The sequence below is a fragment of the Anopheles cruzii genome, chromosome 3, assembly GCF_943734635.1.
Source record: "Anopheles cruzii chromosome 3, idAnoCruzAS_RS32_06, whole genome shotgun sequence".
NCBI classification, from domain to species: domain Eukaryota; kingdom Metazoa; phylum Arthropoda; class Insecta; order Diptera; family Culicidae; genus Anopheles; species Anopheles cruzii.
In genome coordinates this window covers 2645349-2668484 of record NC_069145.1, presented here as the reverse complement: position 1 = coordinate 2668484, position 23136 = coordinate 2645349, and the positions used below count along the sequence as shown (strand labels likewise).

The window sequence follows — 23136 nt, the reverse complement described above, 5'->3', positions numbered from 1 at the left end:
TCCATGTCGGGCCACACAGTAGAACGCGGCGGCAGGGCGGGTGAGAAACTAGCTTTACGGCGCGCTATCGCTCGTTTCAGTGGCGTCCTTATACAGTGGCGTCCCAGGAAATCGCGCGGATGGGCTGGAAAAGAGAGATTTTTCCCACCGATCATAAACCGGGCCGAAACCGAGATAGGAAGGAAGCGTAAACGCGTAAGCAGCGCTGTCGATTTTGGGCCCTCGGCAGACAATTGGAACAAAAATTCTTAATTACTCGCGCGGGGCGCGTAAAACAGTTTCAGTTTATGGGCAAACACACGGAACGGTCGTAACAATGTTGGGAAAACGGACTGACGTTTCACTTTAAGGGTACATTGCGTGTGACCGCCCGCTCCACCACCGACACCTTCGCGCCGACGGGGGATTTCTTCCGCTGCGCCGGCCATTGTTTGCGGGCCGCCGAAAAGTGCATCCGAGAAGTGCATCCGAGTTAAGAAACGCCTGGCGCTGGCCCCAAAGTAGGCCGCGGGGCACTTCGGTGGTTTTTCGGTGGTAATAAACGAGAACCGTGCGAGAAGTTCATGGACGACGATCGTGGACAATCGCGCGAAACGGTAGCACCACGGCGCTGGGTGATAATGTTTATGGTGAAGCTGAGGGCGCGCCCACTGTCCTATAAACTTTGGGCATTGTGACTCGGTCTCGCAGGTAACACGCCCCGGCACGCAACGAAGCGCGCTGAAGTCTGTGGCCGATGGGAGCACGCAAAGGGAAACTTTCTTCCGAACGGAAGCGCCAGCGCTAACCTACTAACGCAGCGCGCCATAGTGTACCGTGGCACTACCATTAAGGGTGCAAAGGTCTACGAAAACGGTCTGCTGCAACGTTGCGGCGTTCTTGCGCTTCCAGACCCGCAAAGACCTGTGTGCCGCACTCGGCTATTATGGTCGTCAAAGGGCTTTAGTTCAGCTAATTACTAGGTGTGTGCGTTGAGAAGTGAAATATTTTAACACACAAAAAATGTTTCTAAAATTTTTATGCAAATTTCTTTTTTATTCGAAGTATGTGCCATCGTTAGCTATACATTTCTCCTATCTCTCTGCTAAATCATGGATTCCCAGACGAAAGAATTCTTCGACTTTTTAAGTAAACTAATTAGTCATCCAATTTCGACTTCCTCGTGGAAAAACGAAGGGCTGCTCAGCCAATACGTGTCCCATCGATGAAAATGAATGATATTCGGAAAGAACCAAGTCTGGTGAATAACACGGGGAGGGATAGCAGCTCCATCCAAGTGATTTGATAGTATCCTGAAACAGTTTTGTTTTTTGGGCGCCTGATGCTTGATTCCACGGGCCACCAGGCGCCCCCATTGAAGCCCACTCGAATTGCATTTTGGTCGTTTTTCGATCAATGCATGGTTCAAATTGATCATTTGTTGTCAGTAGCGATCGGAATTAACGTTTCCATCAGGTTTTAGGAGCTTGTGAAACACCACACCTTTCTGTCCCATCAGAAAGTCCGTTTTTTGGAGTCCTTCGACGCTTTTTTTTGTTAAGTCAAAATCGCCATTTTGAAGTTTTTTAAACCACTCAAAGCACAGCGATCTTCCAAAACCAAGTCCCGACAAGCATTTGGTGCGATTCCGAAGCAGTTTTCTTCAACAGGGGCAGAAAAATAATAATCCCCGCAAAACGTCATTTTCAGGCACAAAAGTTGGCATGGTCTAACCCTTTCAACGGTCGTTTGATAACTGAATTATTTCTTTTGCGACCTGGACTGATTTACCTGATGTCAAAATGAGGTAATGATGAATGAACCGCAAAACTGGGAAGTCCCAATCGGCAGGTACAGCCATCATTTTAAAATTTCACTTCTCAACGCACACACCTAGTAGACCCATTACAAGTGGGCCTCAGCGCCAGATAAAATAGATCAAACTGTGTGGTTGAGCGCATTTGCCATGGGACTGCTCAATTCATCGCGCGTACGCACACGTGATCGTGTGCGCCGAAGATCCACCAGCGTTACTTTCCCGCACCACGGCGACACAGGAAGCGGTTTCGCGAAGAAAATTGTTTCATGGCCAATGAATTCGAAAGGGCCCTCTATAGGGAAATGGGCGACAGTGACCGTGCGTGACCGGGCACCGGCGACTGCACCGTCCCTTGTTCGTACTGAAGAAGAGGGTGTAATTATTTGTTCGACTCACCGCCGAGACTCGCCGAAGCGTCTGGAACCGTAAGGAGAACATTACCGATGCGAAAACGGAGATTTCTATCGTTTCGCGCCGCGCCGTAGCTTAGCATTAACTCTTTGCAAATTTGTACGATTTCGAGGCGCACATTTAAATGAATAATTCAAAGTGGCCCATGATTAATGGGGAGCTGGCTCGGGCAAAGCGATAGTCTGTGGAAGACGTTTGAATTTGGAAGCGAAACCCGGGCTATGCCAGCTGGGTTGTGAAAGTATACGATTGAGGATGTTTCGCTTTCAGTAGTGCCGCTGCATATCGAATGTGTTTCCGATCGTCGGAAGAACCTCATGTGAATCCCTTCTACTTCGAGAAACAGGGTGGCGCAAAGGTTAAACGCCAGCATCATTGCATCATTTTCCCCGTTTCCTCGTCGATGTCGATCACGAGAATCGTTATTTGCATTTTAACACACACACGGTGAGAGTGGTACAATCGTCGGCGGCAGCACAGAAGTGCCGGAACGGAAATTGGTCTCTTCGGCCATGTTAGCGTTTCCAAGCTTTCCACCGCCCGTTTCCGTTGACTAGGCCACGTATCCCGGGGCCGCACCGTGGTGATGCAACCCCATCAAACAGATAAACTTCTCCCCTGAACAAACGCGATGTGCGATGCATCTAATTATGAGCTGCGATGCATTTCGCTCGCTGAATGGTGGCTCAAGGCAGGCACGACGCAAGGCGTCACGACGAGCGGTCTGCCGAACAATGTTTATCGCTTGGCTTTCGATGGCGTTACTTAGCACACCGACCAAACATCTCACAGGTGAACCGTTGCCCAATTCCGATACCACCAAAATACCAGTCAGCCAGCGCCATTCTAGCAACAAACGCCCCCCAAAGGCAAAGATCTCACTCGCAGATCGACGGCTAATAATAGACCCGCAGCTCGCCCCTTCACACCGCAAGTGAGAGTGCTTCTCGCCCCCCCGTGAAAGCCTTTTTGCCAATCAATAAACAAATTATTCGCTCACGAGCGCCGTGAGCCGCCGAAAAGCAAGTGCCACCCCGAAAGTGGCATCATCATCGTTTCATAATGAATTGATGGAAGCTAATTGGGGGGCTCGTGGTTTCATCTTGGCTTTGGGGAGAACCACCGGGGTGGGACTGGGTGGCGTGCGGCAATGCACCACCCCGATACGATAACTCTCGCCCGAAACACTCTGAAGCTGAACGGTAGCGGAAGCGACAAACCCGCCGCGGTGCCGCCGCCGCGCTGTTCAATGGAAAGGAACGGATAAAAACGGGGCAAAACACCAATATTATGATTCCGTCCGACCGACGCACCAATAAAGTCAGTAATTGGAAGATATGCTCCTGCCAACGAGATTTCCTGTCCACTTTTATCCGATATGCTAATGGTAGACTACGGAAACGAGATTCGTTGTTAGAGCCGCAGACAAGCTTTGCATTTAGCCAACCGATTTCGCTTCCGATTACGATGATCTGTGCGATGAAATATTCAAACATGTGGCAGTAGATCAATTAATTTTTTACATAACTTTCTAATACTGATAACTAAATAATAAGAAATTAATATTTAAGCCGCTAGAACCGGGCAGTTTGCATCTCAACGGTAATGGTTATTATTTGGCAAAGCCTTCTGTGTTCAATGTGGTAAGATAAGGTAAGGTAAGGTAAGACATAAACGTCATTTCCAGTTTGTTTTGATGGATTTGTATTGAAATGTCATTTTTGTTTAAATCACCCACAACGGTTCCATCTATCACAGTCGACGAGAGTCACAGTTTTCAATTAAACCCAAAGCATCCTTCAATTTAGCCGAGGGCAGGTACCGTTCGGCCGCCATCCGCGGCCGCGGTTCGGTCGGATCGGTCACAGAATCGCTCCATCGATCGCTCGATCGGCGGCCGAAATGGATCGAATCCATTTCGCGCGAGGTTCGTTTTAATTGCTAATGACAAACTGGAGCAAACTGGCGGCGGGGGACAAGGCGATCGGCACCGCCGGCGATCTAATGGCGATCCGCCACGGCGGTGAAGCTTTTCCTTTACCTTCCAGCAGACACTGGCGGGGCGTTTCACGGTAAAGGTTGGTGTGCGCGATCGATCCGCGGCGAAGTGAAATTTTGCATCAACGAGAAGAGCAGAAGCGGCAGATCCTCAACGGGAAACCATTAACGGGTTATGGCCGCCGGACGGTCGGCCATTGCGAATCGCGTAGTCGATCAAGAAATGGTCCAGAGGCGGACGGGGTCGGGTGCGGCTGATGGGATTGTTTGTTGTTGCTTCTCTCGATTGCATTGTAGCCGGCGCCACCCGCGCGACTGATGGATGCGCTTATGTTGATGCGGTGTTGATGATGCTGCGGCCACGCTAATGTGCCAATGCCGCCGATGATCATGCATGTTTTCATGCAATTCCAACACGATGACCTCCGACGCCGCCGACTCGAGTCGAGGCCCTCCGCGCATCCGTTTGGTGCAAATCGACCGCAGGAGGATTGCACGGCTCGCCGCCCATCGGTTTGTTGTAAAACATTAATTTATGATTCGTTTGTGGTTGCTTACGGCGCTTGGTACATACCGGGTACCGCGGGCCGGGTTCCTTCCTTTTTGGAAGCGGCACTTGAGTTCCTATCGAAACAAACGGATCTGTGAGTTGATCTAGCGATGTTTCGCTGTTGCTGGCAAATTGCATGCAAATGAGTAATGCTCTGGCATGAATGCTAATTTGGCAACAGTTGCATAATGTGGCCACGGTTCGATGGGCGGACGAGAGCACATCTCGCTCATCCGATCTGATGTCCATCGTCTCGCGTGTTGGGCCTCGCAGTGTTACACAAAGCGAACTCGTGCCGTTTCTTGATTGAATTAATTACCAGCAACCGATCCGGGCAGGGCGATATTGAAAGGAAGGTGTGCAATGGCCATCCTTCATCCGAGACACAAGACTTTTGTTTAACATGGCTTTATAAATCTTTCGAAGCCGACTCAAACGCCGCCCTGCTGCGTAACGGAAGCACCCAAAACTGCCATCAGACCGTTTGCGCCGTAAACTCTGTTTTAATAGCCCAACGATGAGTTTGGAAAACTGCTCCAAAACGCTACTTCCCGGTTCCCGGGACGGGTTGTGTGTGTGTGGGTAATTAAAAACATATTTGGAAGTAACCGCTCTAAGAACCGTGCCGTGGCCCACGGACAAGGTAGATTCAGGTTAACGACTGACAACGAGGCGATCGATTGCGCAAAACGCCCCTGGCGGAATTTGGTTTGATTAGGCTATGTTTAATTTACAAACATTTCATTCCACGTGTCAACACTGCCAACAATTCATCATAAACCCGGCCCCAAGAGCACGATGTGGTGCAAGCGTGTGCCATTCTTCGGATCTCTGGCCATTAAAACATTCCAGCGGGGGAAAAGCTATGCTTTGAATCCACAAAACCCCTGTCGCAGATATGCAAAATGGGGAATGGGCCGCAAACACTAGTCGTACCGGGGTGTTCTTTCTTTCGCTCTGTCTCTCTATTTGTTTGCCTCGGCAGGGTGCGTTGTTGGGCAAGTGTCGTGAAAACAATACTCCTAACGCCGCACGCCACTCGGGCTGGGATTAGTGGCAGCAGATCGGTCGGTTTCGAAACGATGACAGTAAATTTGAATAAAAGCCCCCATCGGGGGTAGCCAACCATTACCACAGGCGACGGTGGCGGAAAACGCACAAACGGGGCCGCCCCGGGGTTCTGAACGCACAATGGACGATCTCGTCAGAGCCCGAACGGTGTTAGAAATGCCTTTGCCGTGGCCTTTGCCGCTGCTCGCCACTGAAGATGATGATGATTTAGGAGCATTGCGTTCGACACTAGACACCGGTCGGTCCGGTGGACGGTCCGGGTGATGAGATATGTTTGCGGCCAAAATTGGCCATTCGGTTCGGTTGGTTGGAAAATTTCTGTATACTCCGTTGATTGTCCGCGATCCGCGTGATTGATGAAGTCTCCGATGTGGGCCGATCTTCACGGCTTACGAAACGCCCGAAAGGACGACACATTAGCGTGATCGAAAAATAAGCAACCGTGGTCAATCCGGGGCGACCAAAGCCCAGGGTCCCAAACGCGGTGGTTTAGCGCCCGTAAAGGCAAAGCGGCGAAACTCACATTACGCCCGCTCAGGTCTCTGTCAATGGCCACGGTGCCGAGCACTCCGTTCAAGGTCCAGGTCCGGCCGCAGAATGGCCACAGAATGGGCGGTTGTCGGGTGGCCCACGATTTTCCCATGGCGTGCTGTGGCTAATGCGCTGTGGCTGCGGACATTCTACTAGAACGGGAGATAGAGTGGCCCCCGAGAGCAAAACGAGTTTTTCGACGATCGTTATGAGCACGTCCAGCCAGTGGCCAAAGCTAGCAGCCATGCTCAGTCACGTAGAACTCATTCTACGAAGGTGCAAAACAGACAGACACGCGAAAAAGCTGGACACGCGATGGTGAACAGTGGTGATGAAAAGCAGCAATCCAACAGAATTTAGGGGTCTCGAGACGACCGAGCGGGGCGGATTCCGCAGTCGGGTATCGAGGAAAACGAACGCCAAACCACAAATGTAAACGCGGATGATTGAACCGCGGCCAAGGCTTCTGCCAAGTTGTGCCAAGTCGCCATGGCGACGATGTGCGTGCCTTCGATCAAAACAGATACACACCACCCTGTGGATTAACACAGACACACTCGCTGGGCGGAACCGTTTGCCGGTGAAGAAACATTATTAATTCGTTTATCGCACAAGGTATCGAACGGCATAGTGGTTTACGCCATTACATAAGGCCACACAAAGAACTCGAGAAGTGATTCTTGTGGTCATTGCTGCGGTTCTCGGGAAAAAGTCCTTCCCGCGAGAGAGAGAGAGCGAGAATTGATTTGAATGACCGTTTCGGCGGCGTCTTATAGTTTCTCCGTGGGCTCATCGCTTCAAATTTATGGAACTTGTTTTATTTCATCGCGTACACAGAATAAAAACTGAGAGCGGTGCGAGAGCCGGCCGCCGCGCTCTAAATACACGAAATGCGGAACTGTTTTCCACCCTTTTTTCTCGTCGTGGCTCGAGGTGGGTTTTGTGACCCCCCCACCTGATGTCTCACGCATACCTCTTTCTTTCTCGCGGGCTCTCTCGCGCGATTTCACGCTCTCGCGGCCGCTTTGGGGTTTCCCGTGACTCTCGATTGTTACTTGGATTCTCAGTGTAGATTGGACGTCGAAACGTGTTTGTTCGTTCACCGTTCCGTGTGTTCCGGCGGTTCGTTGTTCGGTTCGTTGTTGCGCGGGTTCCAATTCACCGTTCGCTGTCGAGAGCTTTGCGCATTGCGTGAGGTGCCCCGCGAGTGTGTTTTGTGCGTTGCTACGCACCACACCGCGTGTACCGTGTGTTTCGTGCGCGTGTTGTTCTGCAAGGACGCAAACTGTATAGCCGAGGTGATTACGCTTTTTTGGTTTATTTAATTTGCTAATCGCGCAGCAGTTCCTAGTAATAATCTAGAGTGATCCTTGGCGTGATCGTCCTGTGTTTGTGTGTGCCTCTATATGTTGGTGCGTGTGTAAATAATGCGGGAAAGAACGTGCGGGACCGAGAGCAAGAGAGAGAGAGCGCAAGTGATCGTCATGACCTAGTTTTGTGATAAAAAAAAACAGCAAACAGAAAAATCATGCACCAAATCCGTTCGGCTTCTTGATCGGAAAGGTGCTTCGAACCACTTCGATTGCTTTTCTCACCCACCACTGCCGCCGCCGCCCGTGGTCCGAGACCTTGCTCGGGACCGCTTTCGGTGTGTGCGCCATTTTCGCTTTCTTTTCGTGTCTGCTACGTGTGTGTGTGTGTTTGTGACTATTGTTTCGTCTTCGTTTCGTGCATAAATTTTCTCTCCGATGATTGAGGCCTTCGTCGGCCGGCCGGGCGGGCGGGGGGAAGGTTTTCCCAATCACTGGCACCCCAGCAATTAGCCACTGGCTTAGCCACCCCGGTGGTGGGCGCCGGGGCGGAAGTGGAAACTTACGGGGGGGGGGGGGGGGGGGCTGTTGTAGGAAATACCGTTGAACCCGAAAATCGATTGTGTGACTCGAAGCGTGCCCGTCGCTGCTGCTGTGTGTGTGCTGGCCGTTGGCAATAAAGCATGGAAAATATTAATTCACCTCCACACGGCTCGAAGGAAGAGCCCCCATCGCGCGCCACGGAAGTCGCGAAGCGAAGGAGCCAAAGCGAGCTCCACCATCAAAGCAACCATTGGAATTGAAATGCACATTTGTTGGGAAATGCACCTCTTCACGGGAAAACCCTCAGAGTGTGTTGTTGGGGGGCATCGAAAAAGAAGTTCCCACAACGGTGCCCTTCCAGGGTAGAAAAAAGCGCTCCTCGCTGCTGGCGGAAAATTTGATCGATAAATTGATACCATGCGGCGGCCACCAACACAAACACGCGGTGTCGACAGCGCGGTGCGGTGGTGTGAAGGAATTTCGGTCGGGATTTTCCACGCCCGCTGTGATGGGTGGTGATCGCTGGTTAATGATCGGTTTAGAGCCACCCGGGTGAAAATTGAATCAACACCAAATTTCGTTCCCCACAAACAATCAAAAAGGGCGTTGTGCAATTGGTTCGCGCGAAGTACTCATCCGATCGACTTACTTCACCATCGACACCAGGGCCGCCCGGAGGCGTTTCCAGTGAATGTGTGAGGAACGTTTGGAGGCCCATCGTTTGGTGTGCAGCATAAAATTATGCCTTCGCGCGCGCACCCAGCACAATGATCGATTGCATATAGTTTTGCCATTAGATTGCGAACTTGCCAATCCCTCGTGTTCGTCGTGAGCCGAGCCGATCGAAAGCGCACTGGGGGCTGGGCGCACTTTTCATCACACGCCCCGCAAGAGGAAGCTTTCTACCGAGGCCTGAGACTGGGACAGATTGAATAATGTTTTTAAGTAGATCGACAATTAAAAGTTCCCTCGGCCCCCTGGCTCTCTCTCGGTCTGTCTGTCTGTCTGTCTCTCGTTGTAGGTTTGGATAAGCGGCACCACAATTTGTGCCATATTTCACGTCGTCGGCTGTCCGTCGTGTTCAGCAAGGGCTCACCCATCGGTCCGGCTTTCTCTTGGTCCGTTATTACACCTACACGCGAGAGCGAGGACCCCCGAGCTGGTGGGCCCAGACCGGCTGGCGACGCCGACTGCGGGTCGCGGTTGGGGCGTGCGTGACGATGAAAATTTCATGACTTGGACACCCGTGGCTAACGATCACGAGACAGGCCACACCGTGTGTGGCGCATCATGGGCACGCAACGGCGAAAAGAGGGCATAACCTGACGCTGCTAGATGTCCTTGGCCTCAGCTCGGTGTAACCAAAGTCTGGGCTCCTCGTTCGAAACGAAAAACCCGCATTATTTTAACTCCACTCGGTGTGGTAAAATAATAAAATGGATCACTTCACAGCACAGCACGTAGAGTGACAATTTCGTGAATGGGACTGAATGCCTCAGTTGACCACAAAAATTAAAACCGAAGGCAATCCATTTCGGTGCCTTGAAGGCCTCAGCCCCGGGGTCCGATACGAACGCTGCCATTTCAACTTCCCTTTCGATCCGTCGACCCCGAAAACAAGTTCTCGTTTGTGAACGCCTCGTGCCTAGGCATTTGAGAGGTCTTATAATTTTCCCATCACCAACATCCGGGCGTTAGAAAGAGGGAGAATTCCGGTTCGGATCGATGGCTTCGGGGGAGACGCGACCTGCGAAGAAGCATTGATACGGCCCCGCAAAACTAGGTCATCCCAGTCTGACCCGGCCACCGGATCGATGGTGACCCGGCCCGGAGTCAGCTGTGCCGGGCCGGGCTGTGCTTCCTGATGGCAAATCTCATAAAAACACAAAATAAGCTCCAAATTCCGAAGGAGCGCGGAGGACGCCAAAAGGTTCCGGATACACGCCCCAAGCAACACATTCATAATTGAGCGGCATTTTTGTTCCGGAAGCGTGTGTTTTGCACACACTTTATGGCCACCTCACCTGGCCAGCTCACTGATTATTCATCGCCGTGCGGATCGTAATCGCGGAACGAGATCTCTTCGCTTTCGTGGTCATCGAGTCGGTTTGAATGTCCGGACGACTGGTCAGGTCAGGCCAGGATGAATTCATTACTCAATCGTACCATTCTACACGTCGACAAAGCGGCAATCCATCGGCTCGTCGTCGTCGTCACGGCTGAGTGACATTGAACTGGTCTCACTTGATCGAATCGCAGGCGTTTCGGGTGACAGAAGGTGTAATGAGAAGGATACCCGTACGGTCGTGTTTATTGGAGACAGAACACGACCGCGGCAACCAGGCGGTGGTGATAAGATAAGATCCCCCCGGTTCTCCTCCCCCGGCTGGTCGTTGTTTTAATAACAATGTTTAGTTTAGCGACCCGACCCGGGGCGCTATTTATCGCAACTTTACTAGCCCCTTCTCTGTGACATCTCGTGTCGTGACAGTGATAAAAAGGGAAGCAAGAGACACGAGTGGCCACCACCAGTGAGTCACCCGCCGGCATCAGAATGGTTGTCGCTCCTCGGCTCCCGGGTGTGCATCTATCCAACGGCACCGGAGTGCCGTTTGATGCCGCCATGTTTTTGTTTTTTTTTTTTTCTGTCGCTTTTTGGTGGTGGCGAAAGTTGACTCCACGGGTTGGTGCGCAGCTGGAACGCCAAAGCGGAACTCGCGGTGGGCCTCTCTATAAATAATGGCAGCAAAAACATCCTCAACACCAGTTGAGTCATCCGACGTGACGCCCGACCCCAAACACCCGCACACACACGCCGGTGAGCGGGTGAAATCGGTGCTCTCGGTTGGTCACGACGACGACGTGTTGTTCGGAGGCATTTTTCAACGAGTCGCGCGGTTCCGAGGTTATCCTTTCGCATGTTGCCGACGGCAGTTTTATGTTCCAACCACTTCTAAGCTATCGAACTCGATGGTGTCCGTTACGCGTTCCGATACGACGTGTGGGTCTGCCGAGCCCTTACGCAGACACTTTTGGGGTTGTTTATTTGTTGCTGATGAGCCCCCCAAAACGAAGCGCGTACGTAACAATGGGGCGCGTGGGCCTCTAATTGCTGATCGTGCCGATCGCAAACGCGGAGAGCTGCGGTTTCGGTTCAACTGATCATTGGTGATTTGGACTTTTAGTTAATAAAAATGGAGTTACTTTTTAAACAAATACGATTTTAATGCTCATTGGTCGACGGTTGTTAAAGATCCTTCGCAAAAGCCTGACCTCAATTTACTTTGCACGGGTTTAGCTGACCCGGACGCCCCGACTTTCATTTTTAGTAATTTACCCAGACAGAGAGCGATCGAATCATCCCCGAACTCCCCGATCGAGAGCAGTTCGTTAGTAATTAGCGGCTCCGGCTAAGAGTTTACAAATTGCGCAATTTGCCCAATCCGCTTGGATCAGCTCTCTTCGTCTTCGTTGCCGGCCGGATTGCGCCTTGTTGCGGCGTGTACTAACGCAACCAAGTGTTGGCCAAGTGTCGGCGTGGCATTAGGAATCTGGAGCATGGAAATCGCGGAACGCGCCCGCCAATCCTGCAAACAAACTGTACCGAACGCCGTGTTGTTGCTGTAGCCTTTGATCATAATTTGATAAATACCATAACCAAACGGGTGGTGCTGGTGGTGGTGCCGTGCGCCCGATTTACCAAACCTCCGTTAGTTGGGTAAGAGAGGCTTCAATTGAATTACTCCCGGCACGGCACCCGGGTGAAGAGGCCAGATTCGAACGGTTTTTCTTACCCCGACCATTACGACGGACCTGGCGACGGAACTGGCCACAATGAACCGTGTCGTGATCGCGCCGGATCGAAGCACCCGGCTCGCCCGGTGCCCATCTGTCGCAGGGCGCCGTACCATGATCACCCAAGCGAGCGACAGAGATTGTCTTTGTGCCGTGCCGTGCCGACGGAAACCGCTCTTCGGGGCGATCTTCCGGTGCCCGCTAATCGACTGGTCCGAAATTGAATTGTGCACCACTCCGTGGCGTGATCCGATGGCGCGGGGATTAGTGATTCTCCGTTAAACGGACTTCCGAGCCTGGCCAAAGGCAGAGATGGCCACCGGTACTTTCAGTTTCGCCAACGACACCCCCGTGTCCGTAGCGTGCCAAAATGCCGCTCGCCGCGCTCGTTTAACATTAAACAATTTTACAGCGCATTCTGTGTTAATCACTTTGGGCCGTAGCATGTCGTGGAGCACTCGCTCTCTCTCTTACTCACTCCGCCTCTCTTTCTTTTTCCTTTGTAAAATTCATGGGTCACTCTGCTCGTCGTTAAGGTTAAGGTAATAGAAATTTAAAAAGTAACGATCACCTCCATCACGCATCGCGCGCGCATTGGCCCCGAAACAATTGGCCAACGGAACGAAACTTTCTTCGGAGCCACGGAAAGCAAAAACCGGGGAGGAAAAATGCATGGGAAAACCGAAACGGTTTGTACCGAATGTTCCACCTCCGCCGGCTCGATTCGATCGGTCAATCGTATCGTGTACTGTATAAACTCTGCCCAACTGGCAGTGTTTCCTGCAACGCCCCAAGCTCCTTACACACACACACACGCACACAATAAATTATTCATTTTTGCGGCAAACAATTTGCGGAACATTGGTTTGTGGACATGACAAACGGGACCTTTTATCGCCCGGCCCGGCCCCCTTATCGTCATGGGCCCCCACCGGATGTCGGGAGTTTAGTTTTATTGTGCGAATCGTGTTGTTTTTCGTCGACGGATTTCCCATGCTCTCTCTCATTTTCGGGGTTCGGGGCGAAATTAGCACCGCCATACCATATCTTATCACTGCGCTGCGCTTATCTCGCGGGGTTTCGAATGTCAGCAGGTCCGTGTGTCCGTGTGGTGTGTTTTATTTTTATTGGCCCTTTCCAAAGTTAGCTAAATTTGATTTATAACCCTCTCTCTCTCTCTCCCGTGCCCGGTGGCAAATTCGGCATCCAGGTGACGCTAAGTTCGGCGTTGGGTAGGGTTGGGTTGGTCGAGCTTCTCGCGGATCGCATTGCATGAGTGGACCGTTATGTCGAATGGATGCGAGGGAAGTGGTGCCATCGGGTTGCTGTGTGACAGTGTGACACTCGGGTCCACCGAGGACGACCGGGTTCGTTCCGCGCCCGATGTAACGTGAAGCCGTCACCATCATCATCACCGCTGAGTGTATCTGTTGTGGCGAGCAAGAAAAGGGCGAAAAAGAGACTGTTACGGTGTTGCAGATTGTTGTTGTGTTGTGATCCTAATCCTGCCGTCCCGTCCGTCCGGCTCTAATCCGTTCTAACACCCGTTCGTTGCGTGCGGTCGTAATCGTTATGCCGGAGTTGATCGCTACAAAAGACCCTACGCTACTACTACGCTACTACTACTACTAGCCCTACTATCTAACTCAAGATCACACTCCGATCTATCGCTTGCCGTGCAAAAACAGTGTCCCGATCAACACGAGTCGTCCCAGTTTGTCTAATCCCAAAAAAATCAACATCGTCAATTTTCATATACCGACCGCGCGCGATGGACACGACGGCGCACAGCAAATTGAAGCCCACCCTCGAGGACTACATCCTAGAGATGGAAACCCGGCCACCGGACAGTGGTCAGCGTGTCGAGCGGGACGTCTGGGCGCAGCTACACCAGAAGGAAACCGATCTGCTGCTGGCGGCCGAGCTCGGAAAGGCGCTGCTCGAGAAGAACGAGGAGCTCAAGAAGCAGCACGACAAGCTGGTCGACGATTACTCCACGAGGGTCGAGGTAAGTTCGACATCTGACACGGTGAAAGACAGGTTCTTCATTCTTCCCACAAACAACCGCTGGGCCTGGGTCGAATACTAATTGCCTCACTAGTCAGGTAGTTGACCGAAATGCTATGTTATGTGTCCATTTTAAGGGCGATTTCAATCCCAACTCCGAGCTCGCAATCGATCGAGAGGCACGTACCGGCATCAAATGGCATGCAGATTAAGCACCGGCCCCGAGTGGCCTTGGATTTTAATGCTCCGCAACTCCGAAGTTTGAGGGAACCAGACGATTAATTGCGCTAACTATCAAATCCAGATGAAAGCTCAAGAAAATGGCCTTCGATGGCGTCTTAAGACTGTTGTTAACCCCGGCGCTAGGCACAAGCTAATCCGGCACTCCACGCCTTTGTTTCGCTGCAAACATAAACGAGACATTGGACAAAGTGAAAGGGACCCGACAACGCGGAGAACGAAACCTCGGTAGCGAGGCCCCCGCCTGCTGGTCAATCGATCCCGGCTGCCCGATATCCGATTACTTTACACTATCGTGACGTCGTGCCGTGGCGGGATGCTGGCGAACACAGAAGCAGAACACAAAACTGGTTTCGGATTGGAGCGGATCGTGGTGGTGCACGTTCTCGCTCCGGAGGTCCGTGGCCTTTTGGAGGGAAGGATCGACCGAATGGGTCACCGCGCTCTGTGGTCACGTTGTCTTGGCCTGAACCCAAACACGGATGGGCTCGGTAGGCTTCCGGCCAAGGTGCAATAATTTAATTAACTCCCGAACACACGCTTTCTTCCAGTCGCTGTACGTCATTGTGCGAGTCCTTTGTAGTGATTCCCGGACCGATCAAGTGTGACACCCTGTGGTTCCTTGGGGAATTTGATTAGGGTTCGACCGCGGGTCGGCCCGTGGCCGCTTAGCCCGTAATGCAAGGTTGGCCTCGCCACATCGGCAAAGCCGCTGAAAGATTAAACTCGGGAGTCGGGCGGTCGGGCGGGTAATCCGCGAATTACGTTGGCCGGTGCTCACCGCCGGTGGGGCAGCACCGAAAGGTACTAAATCAATAAACCGTAATGCCAAGCTGATCGACACTCGAATGCGCCGAATGGCGGGGCCACCATCGCTTGAGCCGGAGCTTAACTGTGCTGTGGATTGTTGCGCCGCGCTCTGTTGAAGGCTGTTGGAACGCCGAGCGCGGGTGACCATAGTATGGAGGTGTCCACCCTCCCACCCACCAATAACTGACCGCCAATAAACGAGACACAGCGAGAGCGAAGAACTAGAAAAATTGCAAACGGCGTCGGTGGAGTTCGACCGGGCGGACCTGACGGGTGCTTGAAGGTTCGACTGCGGCCGTGCGGCGGATGACGTTATGCGCCATTGAGTCATTAACTAAATAATTCAAGCCGATGGTGGTGGTGTGGTGTTCGGTGTTTATCCAATGCGCCACCCGTACGGATGTCTATAAACCGTGCGCGTGTATAGGACATTTAGCGAAGGCGCCGAAGGGGGCCGATAATTAGAGTAGCAGCGTCAACGAAAGTGGTAAAGCGCGAGTGTGGTTGGGTTACGCTTCGCCTTCGCGGCCAATCGATCCACCCCGTCAGGCAATTGCAGCGGCAGCGGCAGTAATCACGCGAAGCTCGTCCCAAGCGATGACAACGTTTGGCACGTATGACTTCATCTTTTGAATGGCACCGTCCCCAATTGAAGGTTTCGTCTGGAAAACGGTGTTACGTAAATTAGAGAGCCCCGGCATCCCGACGATCCTGTTGGCCTCAGACCCCGGCCGTCGGGGTTTACCTGAACCGATGTAAAATACTTTTCGGTCTGCGTCACTTTAGCGTCGATCGCTCGATGAGTCACGGCGTATGCCATCATCGGCGCGCGATCACCGAGCGAAAGACAGCAACAGCCGGCCAAGCGACGAACCGATCGTGAGTCGGGAATGGTTTATTTTTTTTTTAGCTAGGCCTTGAAGACCACCAGATCCGCGCCAGATCCGCGCTTTGTTCTGCACGGTGTCTTCGGTCGTCGTACAGCAGCAGGAAGTCGCACAACGTCGGAGACTCGAAGTCGGACTGTCGTGTTTTAATTATTGAAGCCCCGGGAACAGACGAAGCGGCGTAATTCGGTAGCAAAATATCGCCTCCCAACCTTTGTGACCTTGTAACGAACGGAGTGACTCACAGGCTACGAAGCAACGGGCTGCCGCGGTTGGAGTTCACGGTTGGTTATTCAATTTTGCTACAAGGTTTCGCTTCGCGCGCCGAACACGGAAGGTTGAAGGGCGTTCCTTCGCATTCGCCACAGCGGGGACCGACCGCTGTTCGCCTACTTATCTGTTTCTTCGGCGCTAAAAAAGCATGTCATAGGGCGTCAAGCAATATTTGGGGTGCCATATCAGGCTGCTGGCGGCTTTAGATTAATGGGTTTCGGTTCGCGATAAGTTGCCCCAAAGTGGTTCACCAGCTTGACGTACGTTAAATGTAAGCGCTCCCAGGCCGACTGGGATGGGCTTTTGATCGAAAGACTGCGTTTGGATCACCTAAGAGCACGCATACTCCATTAGCTGGGCTGTCAAGGAGTCCCAATGGTTGCTTTCCGATTCACATTCTATCTCTTGGCCGCAATCTGAACATCGGTTTACATGGCCAAATTTTCGATGGCGACGTTGGGTGTTGTACAATAAAAGTGAACTGTTAAACTGGCCCTCCGGTTTTGAGCGTGAGCACACCTTCCAAAGGTTACTGCGATTGTTTTGTCGTTTGTCGCTAACTCTGGTACATGTTCTGTCAAATGTCAACCGCCGTTTAGTTGTCTTTTCAAAGATGGTAAAATGTTGAGGCAAATCGAAAGCCCACCTAGCAAGCGTAACTGAACACGAGTAGTGGCAGCGAGGGGAAAAAACGACCATTTAATGAGAGCCGTTTCCACTCTGATTGCACTCCGGTTCCGTGGTCCATAACGGAGCCCATTTTGCCATTTTAGACGCACAAAAGCGTGCTCGCATCATAACGGCAATCGGAGGTACCGCGACAATTTCCGCTATCCGACGAACGACGACCGGGAGAGTTACATTTCGGTGACATTATTCCGCTTGTTTGGTGCCGGTTAGCACCGGTGTGGAGGACACCCGCCCCGGTAGGAAATTTGAGACACCGTAACGGGGCGAATGAGTCAGCGAATCGGGGCTGCTCCTCCGGTAGAGTAAGGCCCGGGTTAAGGCCCCCGTGAAAAGGAAAGTGATGATACCGCTATCGTAACGGCGGGGCGCGTGTAACACTTCGCTGCCCGATTAACGGTGCCCTTGCCGGTGCCTTAGAATAGACTTGAGATCGACAAGGTTCAATCGTGGCTCTCGCCTGAGATGAGCCACTTTATTAAACAAATTGATAATTGCGAAAACCGCGAGAGGCACGCACGCGCGGGGTGTGCAACGCGCAGGACCTCGTAAACAGGCACCTCGAAACCTCGTTCCACCGGGCCACTACTGATTACATTACCTACACCGCCGGCACCCCCTGGGCACGTTCGGTCGGTCGAGGGCTGGGCTTTTTGGGGGCCAACCCGGGGCACTGGCGAGAGAGTCGGCTGTCGACAGCAGAGCCCCACACGGGCATTACATAAGTTTTGTAACAAACCGTGTCCGCATTTGCGCAGGTGGCCCACCGACCGGGCGGACTGGGCCGTCGCTGGGTTGTATCATAAATTGGAAGAAAATAACACATACTAACACACACGAGCGAGCTTAAAATTGAACGCAGTTAATTGTCGAAAGCGAGGGTGCCGATTCTACTACCCGCCACAACCCGATAGCCTATCGTGGTCTATCGCGGCGCGATCATCGGTGCATGCGGTAGTTGTTTATCATAATGTATCGTACTGACTCTGACGTGGATCAGAGGCGGTGGCTTACGTGATGGCACCACACGGGCACGGGGCTGTGTTCTGGATCGACCGGGGAGTAAATATTTTAACAGCTGATGAAGGTAACAGCACACTGCCGGGCTCTGTGCCCTACTCCGGGGCCCATTAGGGTTATGCCCGGCGTGTCCTGGAAATCGATTTAATATACTGTTGCGACGACGGAAGGCTAATGCGAATGCGAAGGCCCCGCTAAGCTGCGTCATTGCGAGCAAAACACACAAATAGACCACTGTTTTAAGCGAGGCCATCCTTCGCGTTTAGCGGTCGGTCTGTGTTACAGAGTCGTACAAAAAAAGGTGGCTTATTGACCACACGCGCTGCAGAACTTTTGCAGAAAACATCTCGAAGTAACCTTGAAATTCCTATTGATTTTCGGCTACAGAAAAAGCTGCATCTTATTCGGGGGAGTAGAGCATAAAATTTGAATGATAATCTTATGTTAACGAAGCAGATCGTTTCGGATTCCCCAAAAGGAGGGCTCATTAAAAGTTGTTTACCGGGAACAGTCCCGAGAAACTAGTTTCCAAAACGCAAAACAGTCCGCCACCGATCGATGGATGATGTCCAGCGCGCCAGCTCCGAATGGCCGGAACCACGGAACAGTCCGCGGTTCGCGCCACCTACGCAAACGTGCTAATTTCGAGCGAAAAAAATATGGCCTGGATGACGTTACACTCGTATATAATTGACCTCTTGGCGGTGGCGGCGGCGGCGATGGCGGCGTGACACGAAATCCAAAGTGGGACCGGTGCCTCGTGATGATTCAAACCTTGTCTCGGTTTGGCACCTCGCTTTTCTCAACCGCCGGTCAGCGAAACAGGTTCACCGATTGGACCGTGTTTCGGCGACGAGGTGTGGCGTCATCGCCGTCATCATCATCATCCTTTCGGTTCACAGCCGGGTTCAACACACACAGCACCGCGACCGCGCCGTATCGATTGATATGCGATCTGCGTGATAGTTTCCACGGGTTTTTCGGTCGGTCGCCTGGCTTGGCGGTCGTGGTGATGTGTTCATTTCAAATTCGATCAGGTTCCCGAGGACCGAGACCGTTGGCGAGACAAGCACCGATTCCGTTCCGTTCCGTGGAGAATCGTGGTGTTTCGTTAAACAGCGTCCAAAAACCGGGCGTTCAACTTACGAAAACGAGCGATCACAACCTGTTGGCAATAGAGGTACTCGGTTCCCATACCGTAGAAAATTCTTGATCCGATCCCTTGCGTAACGACCGACCAATTGGCAAAGACAGCTCTGGCCGGTCCTGAAGGGCCTGTGAAATTTGCGGCCCTTTTTGAACCCGCGGTGTGCGGGTTCTAATGGGGTCTAATTGAAGTGTTCGCCTTGAACACATTCACTCAACAGAGCAGCATATCTTTCCGTTTAGTTCGATGATTCGAGATCGACGGAAACGATCGATTTCGTGGTGTGATTCCGAGGCGATCGACCGACGGAGAGGCGGGAGGATCCCCCATAAACAGGCCTCATTTGCTGCAGGCCTTGAAAGGCACGGCGCACGGGCCACGCCCATCTCGGCCACGGGCCAAATTGGGGATGGGGATTGTTATGTCTGTGTTTTCGGTTTTGGGGTTGAAATTAGACCCCGCCAAATTGCTACATCGTGCTGATTTTATTTGTAAACAATTTTTGTTTCGATTGCCACGCGGACCGCACACCGCCGGCCGAATGGGTGGCCAAATGGCCGAATCAACCGTTAGTAGCCAACGCAGGGGTGTGGCCCGTGTACCTATTGTTTCACCCTCCACTCAGGATGGATACCAGCAGTCGGCGGATGATTAACGCGGACAACGCAGTCTTCTGGCCAACGTTGCCGCCATTCTGGAGTGTCATTTTTAATTTCTATTGTTTCCAAACACCGTGCTACCGGGTTGGTTTTGCGAGAGAAAAAGGGAGAGAGAGACCGCCACGCTATGATTCAGTGACCGGTTAAGAACAATTTATGGCCCTTCGCGGCCGTTAATGGGTTCTCTAATGGGCGGCCGAGATTGCAAAAATGCAAAGGCGGCACCGAAACGCGAGACAGTCCAGGACAGGGCACTCCGGTTCCGTGGCAGACCCCTATTCGGAGGTGTTTCGTGGTTCTAGCACCGCCTGCGATAATTAACCGTCGGCGGCGGTCCGTGGCGGTCCGGAGTGCCCTCCACTTGGGCTAACGGACGTGTGGAGACGTCGGTAAACGATTTGGCCCCCATCTCTCCGGGTGTCTGTGTGTGTGGTGACCCGTAGTGCCGCAAGAGTCTTCGGCAGCAGCGGCTAGGTTAGCGAAACCTACTTAGTAGAGCAGTTCTCGGCGCAAACAACGATAAATTGGTCTGCTGTTCCGTTACCTTCGGCCAGGGCTGGCCACACAGGCCTCGTTATGCGGAATTCGTTATCGAAACGTATTCTGATCCACCACGAGGCCGTGTCCTTTGGTTGCTGGTTGAGTTCAATACATGGGTTAGGAAGTCGCTAAGCGAACTCGACATCGTATGCGTTGAATTTATCACGCCGAAAGCGAATGTTACATGCTGGGAGACCTCATGTTTTCTAAAGCTTTTATAAACACGTAATTTGAAAACGTTATTCTATCCGGGACATAATCCCTTCGCAAATTGTTGGTGATTGTATTGCTGAACTATTGCTTTCACTCTGCAATGGCTACTAGATGGCATTACTGCATCGGGGTTGAAGGACGAATGGAGAGAGAAAGAGAGACTGTCGCTCCATCATGGCCTTGTGCGATGGCTACTGTTTGCTAAACTAATTGGCCCGGTTCGGCCCAAATGTCAGATTAATTTGGCCAACTTACCTATAATTCATAATTTAGCCTAACCCCAATTGGTACTAATTATGATGTCCTTTGTCGCAATTCCTGCCCTTACAGAACTTGGAGCAAGAGAAGTATATCCTCAAGCGACAGCTAGAGATCAGTTCGAGCGAAAATGAGACAATCATCCTGGAGCTTCAGTCGGACATCCGGCAGTTCCGACAAAAGCTGGAAGCGCAGGAGCAAATCATGCGCCAGATGGAGCGCGAGAAGAACATGCTGATCGAGGAGCTGACGGCGCAGAACACGCGCCTCTCGACCGAGCTGGCCAAGTCAAACGCCACCGAGCAGCAGCTGTCGGCGCAGCTGCAGGAGATCAAGGAGCAGTGCAACCGGCGGACGCTCAGCATCCAAGACCACGTCAGCAGCCTGGAGAGCCTCAAGAACGAGCTGCGGCTCATTCTAGAGAAGAAGAACGAGCTCGAAAACCGGCTCCACATGACGGCGAACGAGCGCGAAAACTTGTCGATCGCGTTGAACGAGGCCTCCGAGCGGATACATATCCTCGAGCGGAGCACCAAGGAGCAGGACACCAAGTACCAGATGACGGTGCAGACGCTCGATCGGCTCGAGCGTGAAAATGGGACGCTTAGCGAACGACTCGAGTCCTTCGACTCGCAGCGTTCGCTACACAGCGAGCTCAACCACCACCACCACTCGTCCTTGCTGCAGGAGATGAACAGTGAGGAGGATGGACCCGCGGCGAAGGACGAGGCCGGGCAGCTGATCCTGAAGGAGGCGCAATCGGTGTACAAACAGCTGAAGACCCTCTGCCAGACACTGCGCAGCACCCATCACGATGACGATTCAGGTGAGCATTGGACACGGGTAGGTTGCGCTCCTCCGATTGCTACAATACGTTTGCTCCTTCGCAGGACTCCACTCGGACATGTCCTTCTCGTCGCTGGACAACACGATGGCGTCGGTGTCGGTGATGACCACGCCGAACCCCGAAGCGACGAGCGCCAGCATGACGGTGAACGATAAGTTTAGCCGCGGGATGCTTTCGTCTGCTGCCGATGAGCTGGTGCACGTCATCATGAACCTTGACGCGATGCAGTTTAAAACCATGTTCGAGCAGACGCGATCGATGCTGATCGAGCAGGAGGAGGAACTGAAGAAGAAGAACGACGTCATCATGCAGCTGGAGAGCAAGGTAAGCAGTCAGCGATGGCGATCGGGTGTTTCGGAGTCACAACTGTAATGGTCCTTCTCTCCCGTCTAGCTCTCGGTACGCGATGTGGAGCTCCAGAGTACGATCGAAGAACGCAACCAAGCTCGGGAGGATGCGTCCCACTCGAGTCTGGCCCAGGACGAAACGGTGGTGCAGGCGCGCAAGGATCGCGACGCGGCGATCGAGCGGCGTACGAAGGCCGAGGTGGAGCTCGCGAAGAATCGCGTTGAGCTGATGCAGGCCAACAGTCAGCTGCTGGAAGCGATCCAGCAGAAGGTGGAGCTGCTGCAGCAACTCGAACAGTGGCAAATCGATATGCACGAGCTGATCGAGGAGCAGATGAAGAACAAGCTGATCGAGACTAGTACAAAACCGCAGCAGTCGGCCAACGGCGCTGGTGGCGGCGGCGGCTCAGCAACCGGGGGCCGGAAAAGCCGTCTGCTGGACCTATTCTACCATCGATGAGACCTACAGAGAGCGACAGGCACCTCCGTAGCGCCTGGCTGCGGGGGTTCACTGATGCATTTAACTTATGATCCCGGCCGAGACACCGACGAGCGCACCAACGATGGGACTGGAGCGATTCCATCCGAACAGCCCGACCACCACGAAAGGATTGGGTTTTCACAAGGAGTCGCTACGTTCGTGACTGTAGTAGCTCGTTAGAACTCTGCTAGGGTTTTGGCAGTTCCGGGCCGACACGAAACACACCGTTAGCTAATGATGGATGGAAGTAATTTTAATTCTTTACCCTTACGATCAAAGCGTTACTCTTAATTGACCTTGGAATTAATCGCGTAATGTGTAATGTTCTAACCAAAACTTATCGTTAACATCGAGACGCGCGCGTGTCTGTTCCTTTTGTTTGGCGCGTTGTTGGCAAGCCGTTGCGCTGTTGCGTAAATGTGATAGAGAGAAAAAAACGGGGAATCAAACTTTTTGTACGCGTGGAGAGAAGACAATGTCAACAAACTGTGAAATATATCAAACAAAAATAAACTCTAACATAAATCTGTGGCCTTTTTCGGTTTTCGGTTCGCACCGTGAGGGAATAAGGAAGGAAGCTATTTCTAATAATAATAACTAAATCATGCCGAGTGAGGCCGAAGACGACGACAGAAAATAGGACCCCGCAAGACAATGAAACAATATTTTGTATATACTCGTGCTGAATGTGAAGAATAATTTAACAATTTTTA

General features: G+C 52.3%; 2 protein-coding genes across 3 annotated transcripts in view; both read left to right on the top strand.

Annotated features, from left to right (window-relative positions):
* Window positions 1–23136, top strand: part of LOC128274907 (glycerol-3-phosphate dehydrogenase, mitochondrial) — a 281955-nt gene that overhangs the window by 151526 nt on the left and 107293 nt on the right. The gene's annotated exons all lie outside the window — the stretch shown is intronic.
* LOC128274913 (bicaudal D-related protein homolog) lies at window positions 7635–23100 on the top strand. Of its 2 annotated transcripts, XM_053013255.1 has the most exons (5): window positions 7635–7657; window positions 13799–14015; window positions 20821–21574; window positions 21639–21919; window positions 21989–23100. In XM_053013255.1, exons 2-5 carry the CDS (start codon window positions 13836–13838, stop codon window positions 22400–22402), a joined length of 1629 nt encoding a protein of 542 aa, XP_052869215.1. In that variant the 5' UTR covers window positions 7635–7657; window positions 13799–13835; the 3' UTR covers window positions 22403–23100. The 2 variants fall into 2 exon arrangements, with proteins under 2 accessions (XP_052869215.1, XP_052869214.1); XM_053013254.1 differs by lacking the exon at window positions 7635–7657 and having other exon boundaries at window positions 13672–14015.

What these genes read in the sequence shown, in the direction of transcription:
- LOC128274913 (XM_053013254.1), top strand. Translation starts at nt 13,779, where the DNA reads ATGGACACGACGGCGCACAGCAAATTGAAGCCCACCCTCGAGGACTAC. An exon ending in ATTACTCCACGAGGGTCGAG is followed by an intron (nt 14,016 to 20,820) that starts GTAAGTTCGACA and finishes CTGCCCTTACAG; the next exon opens with AACTTGGAGCAAGAGAAGTA. An exon ending in CCATCACGATGACGATTCAG is followed by an intron (nt 21,575 to 21,638) that starts GTGAGCATTGGA and finishes GCTCCTTCGCAG; the next exon opens with GACTCCACTCGGACATGTCC.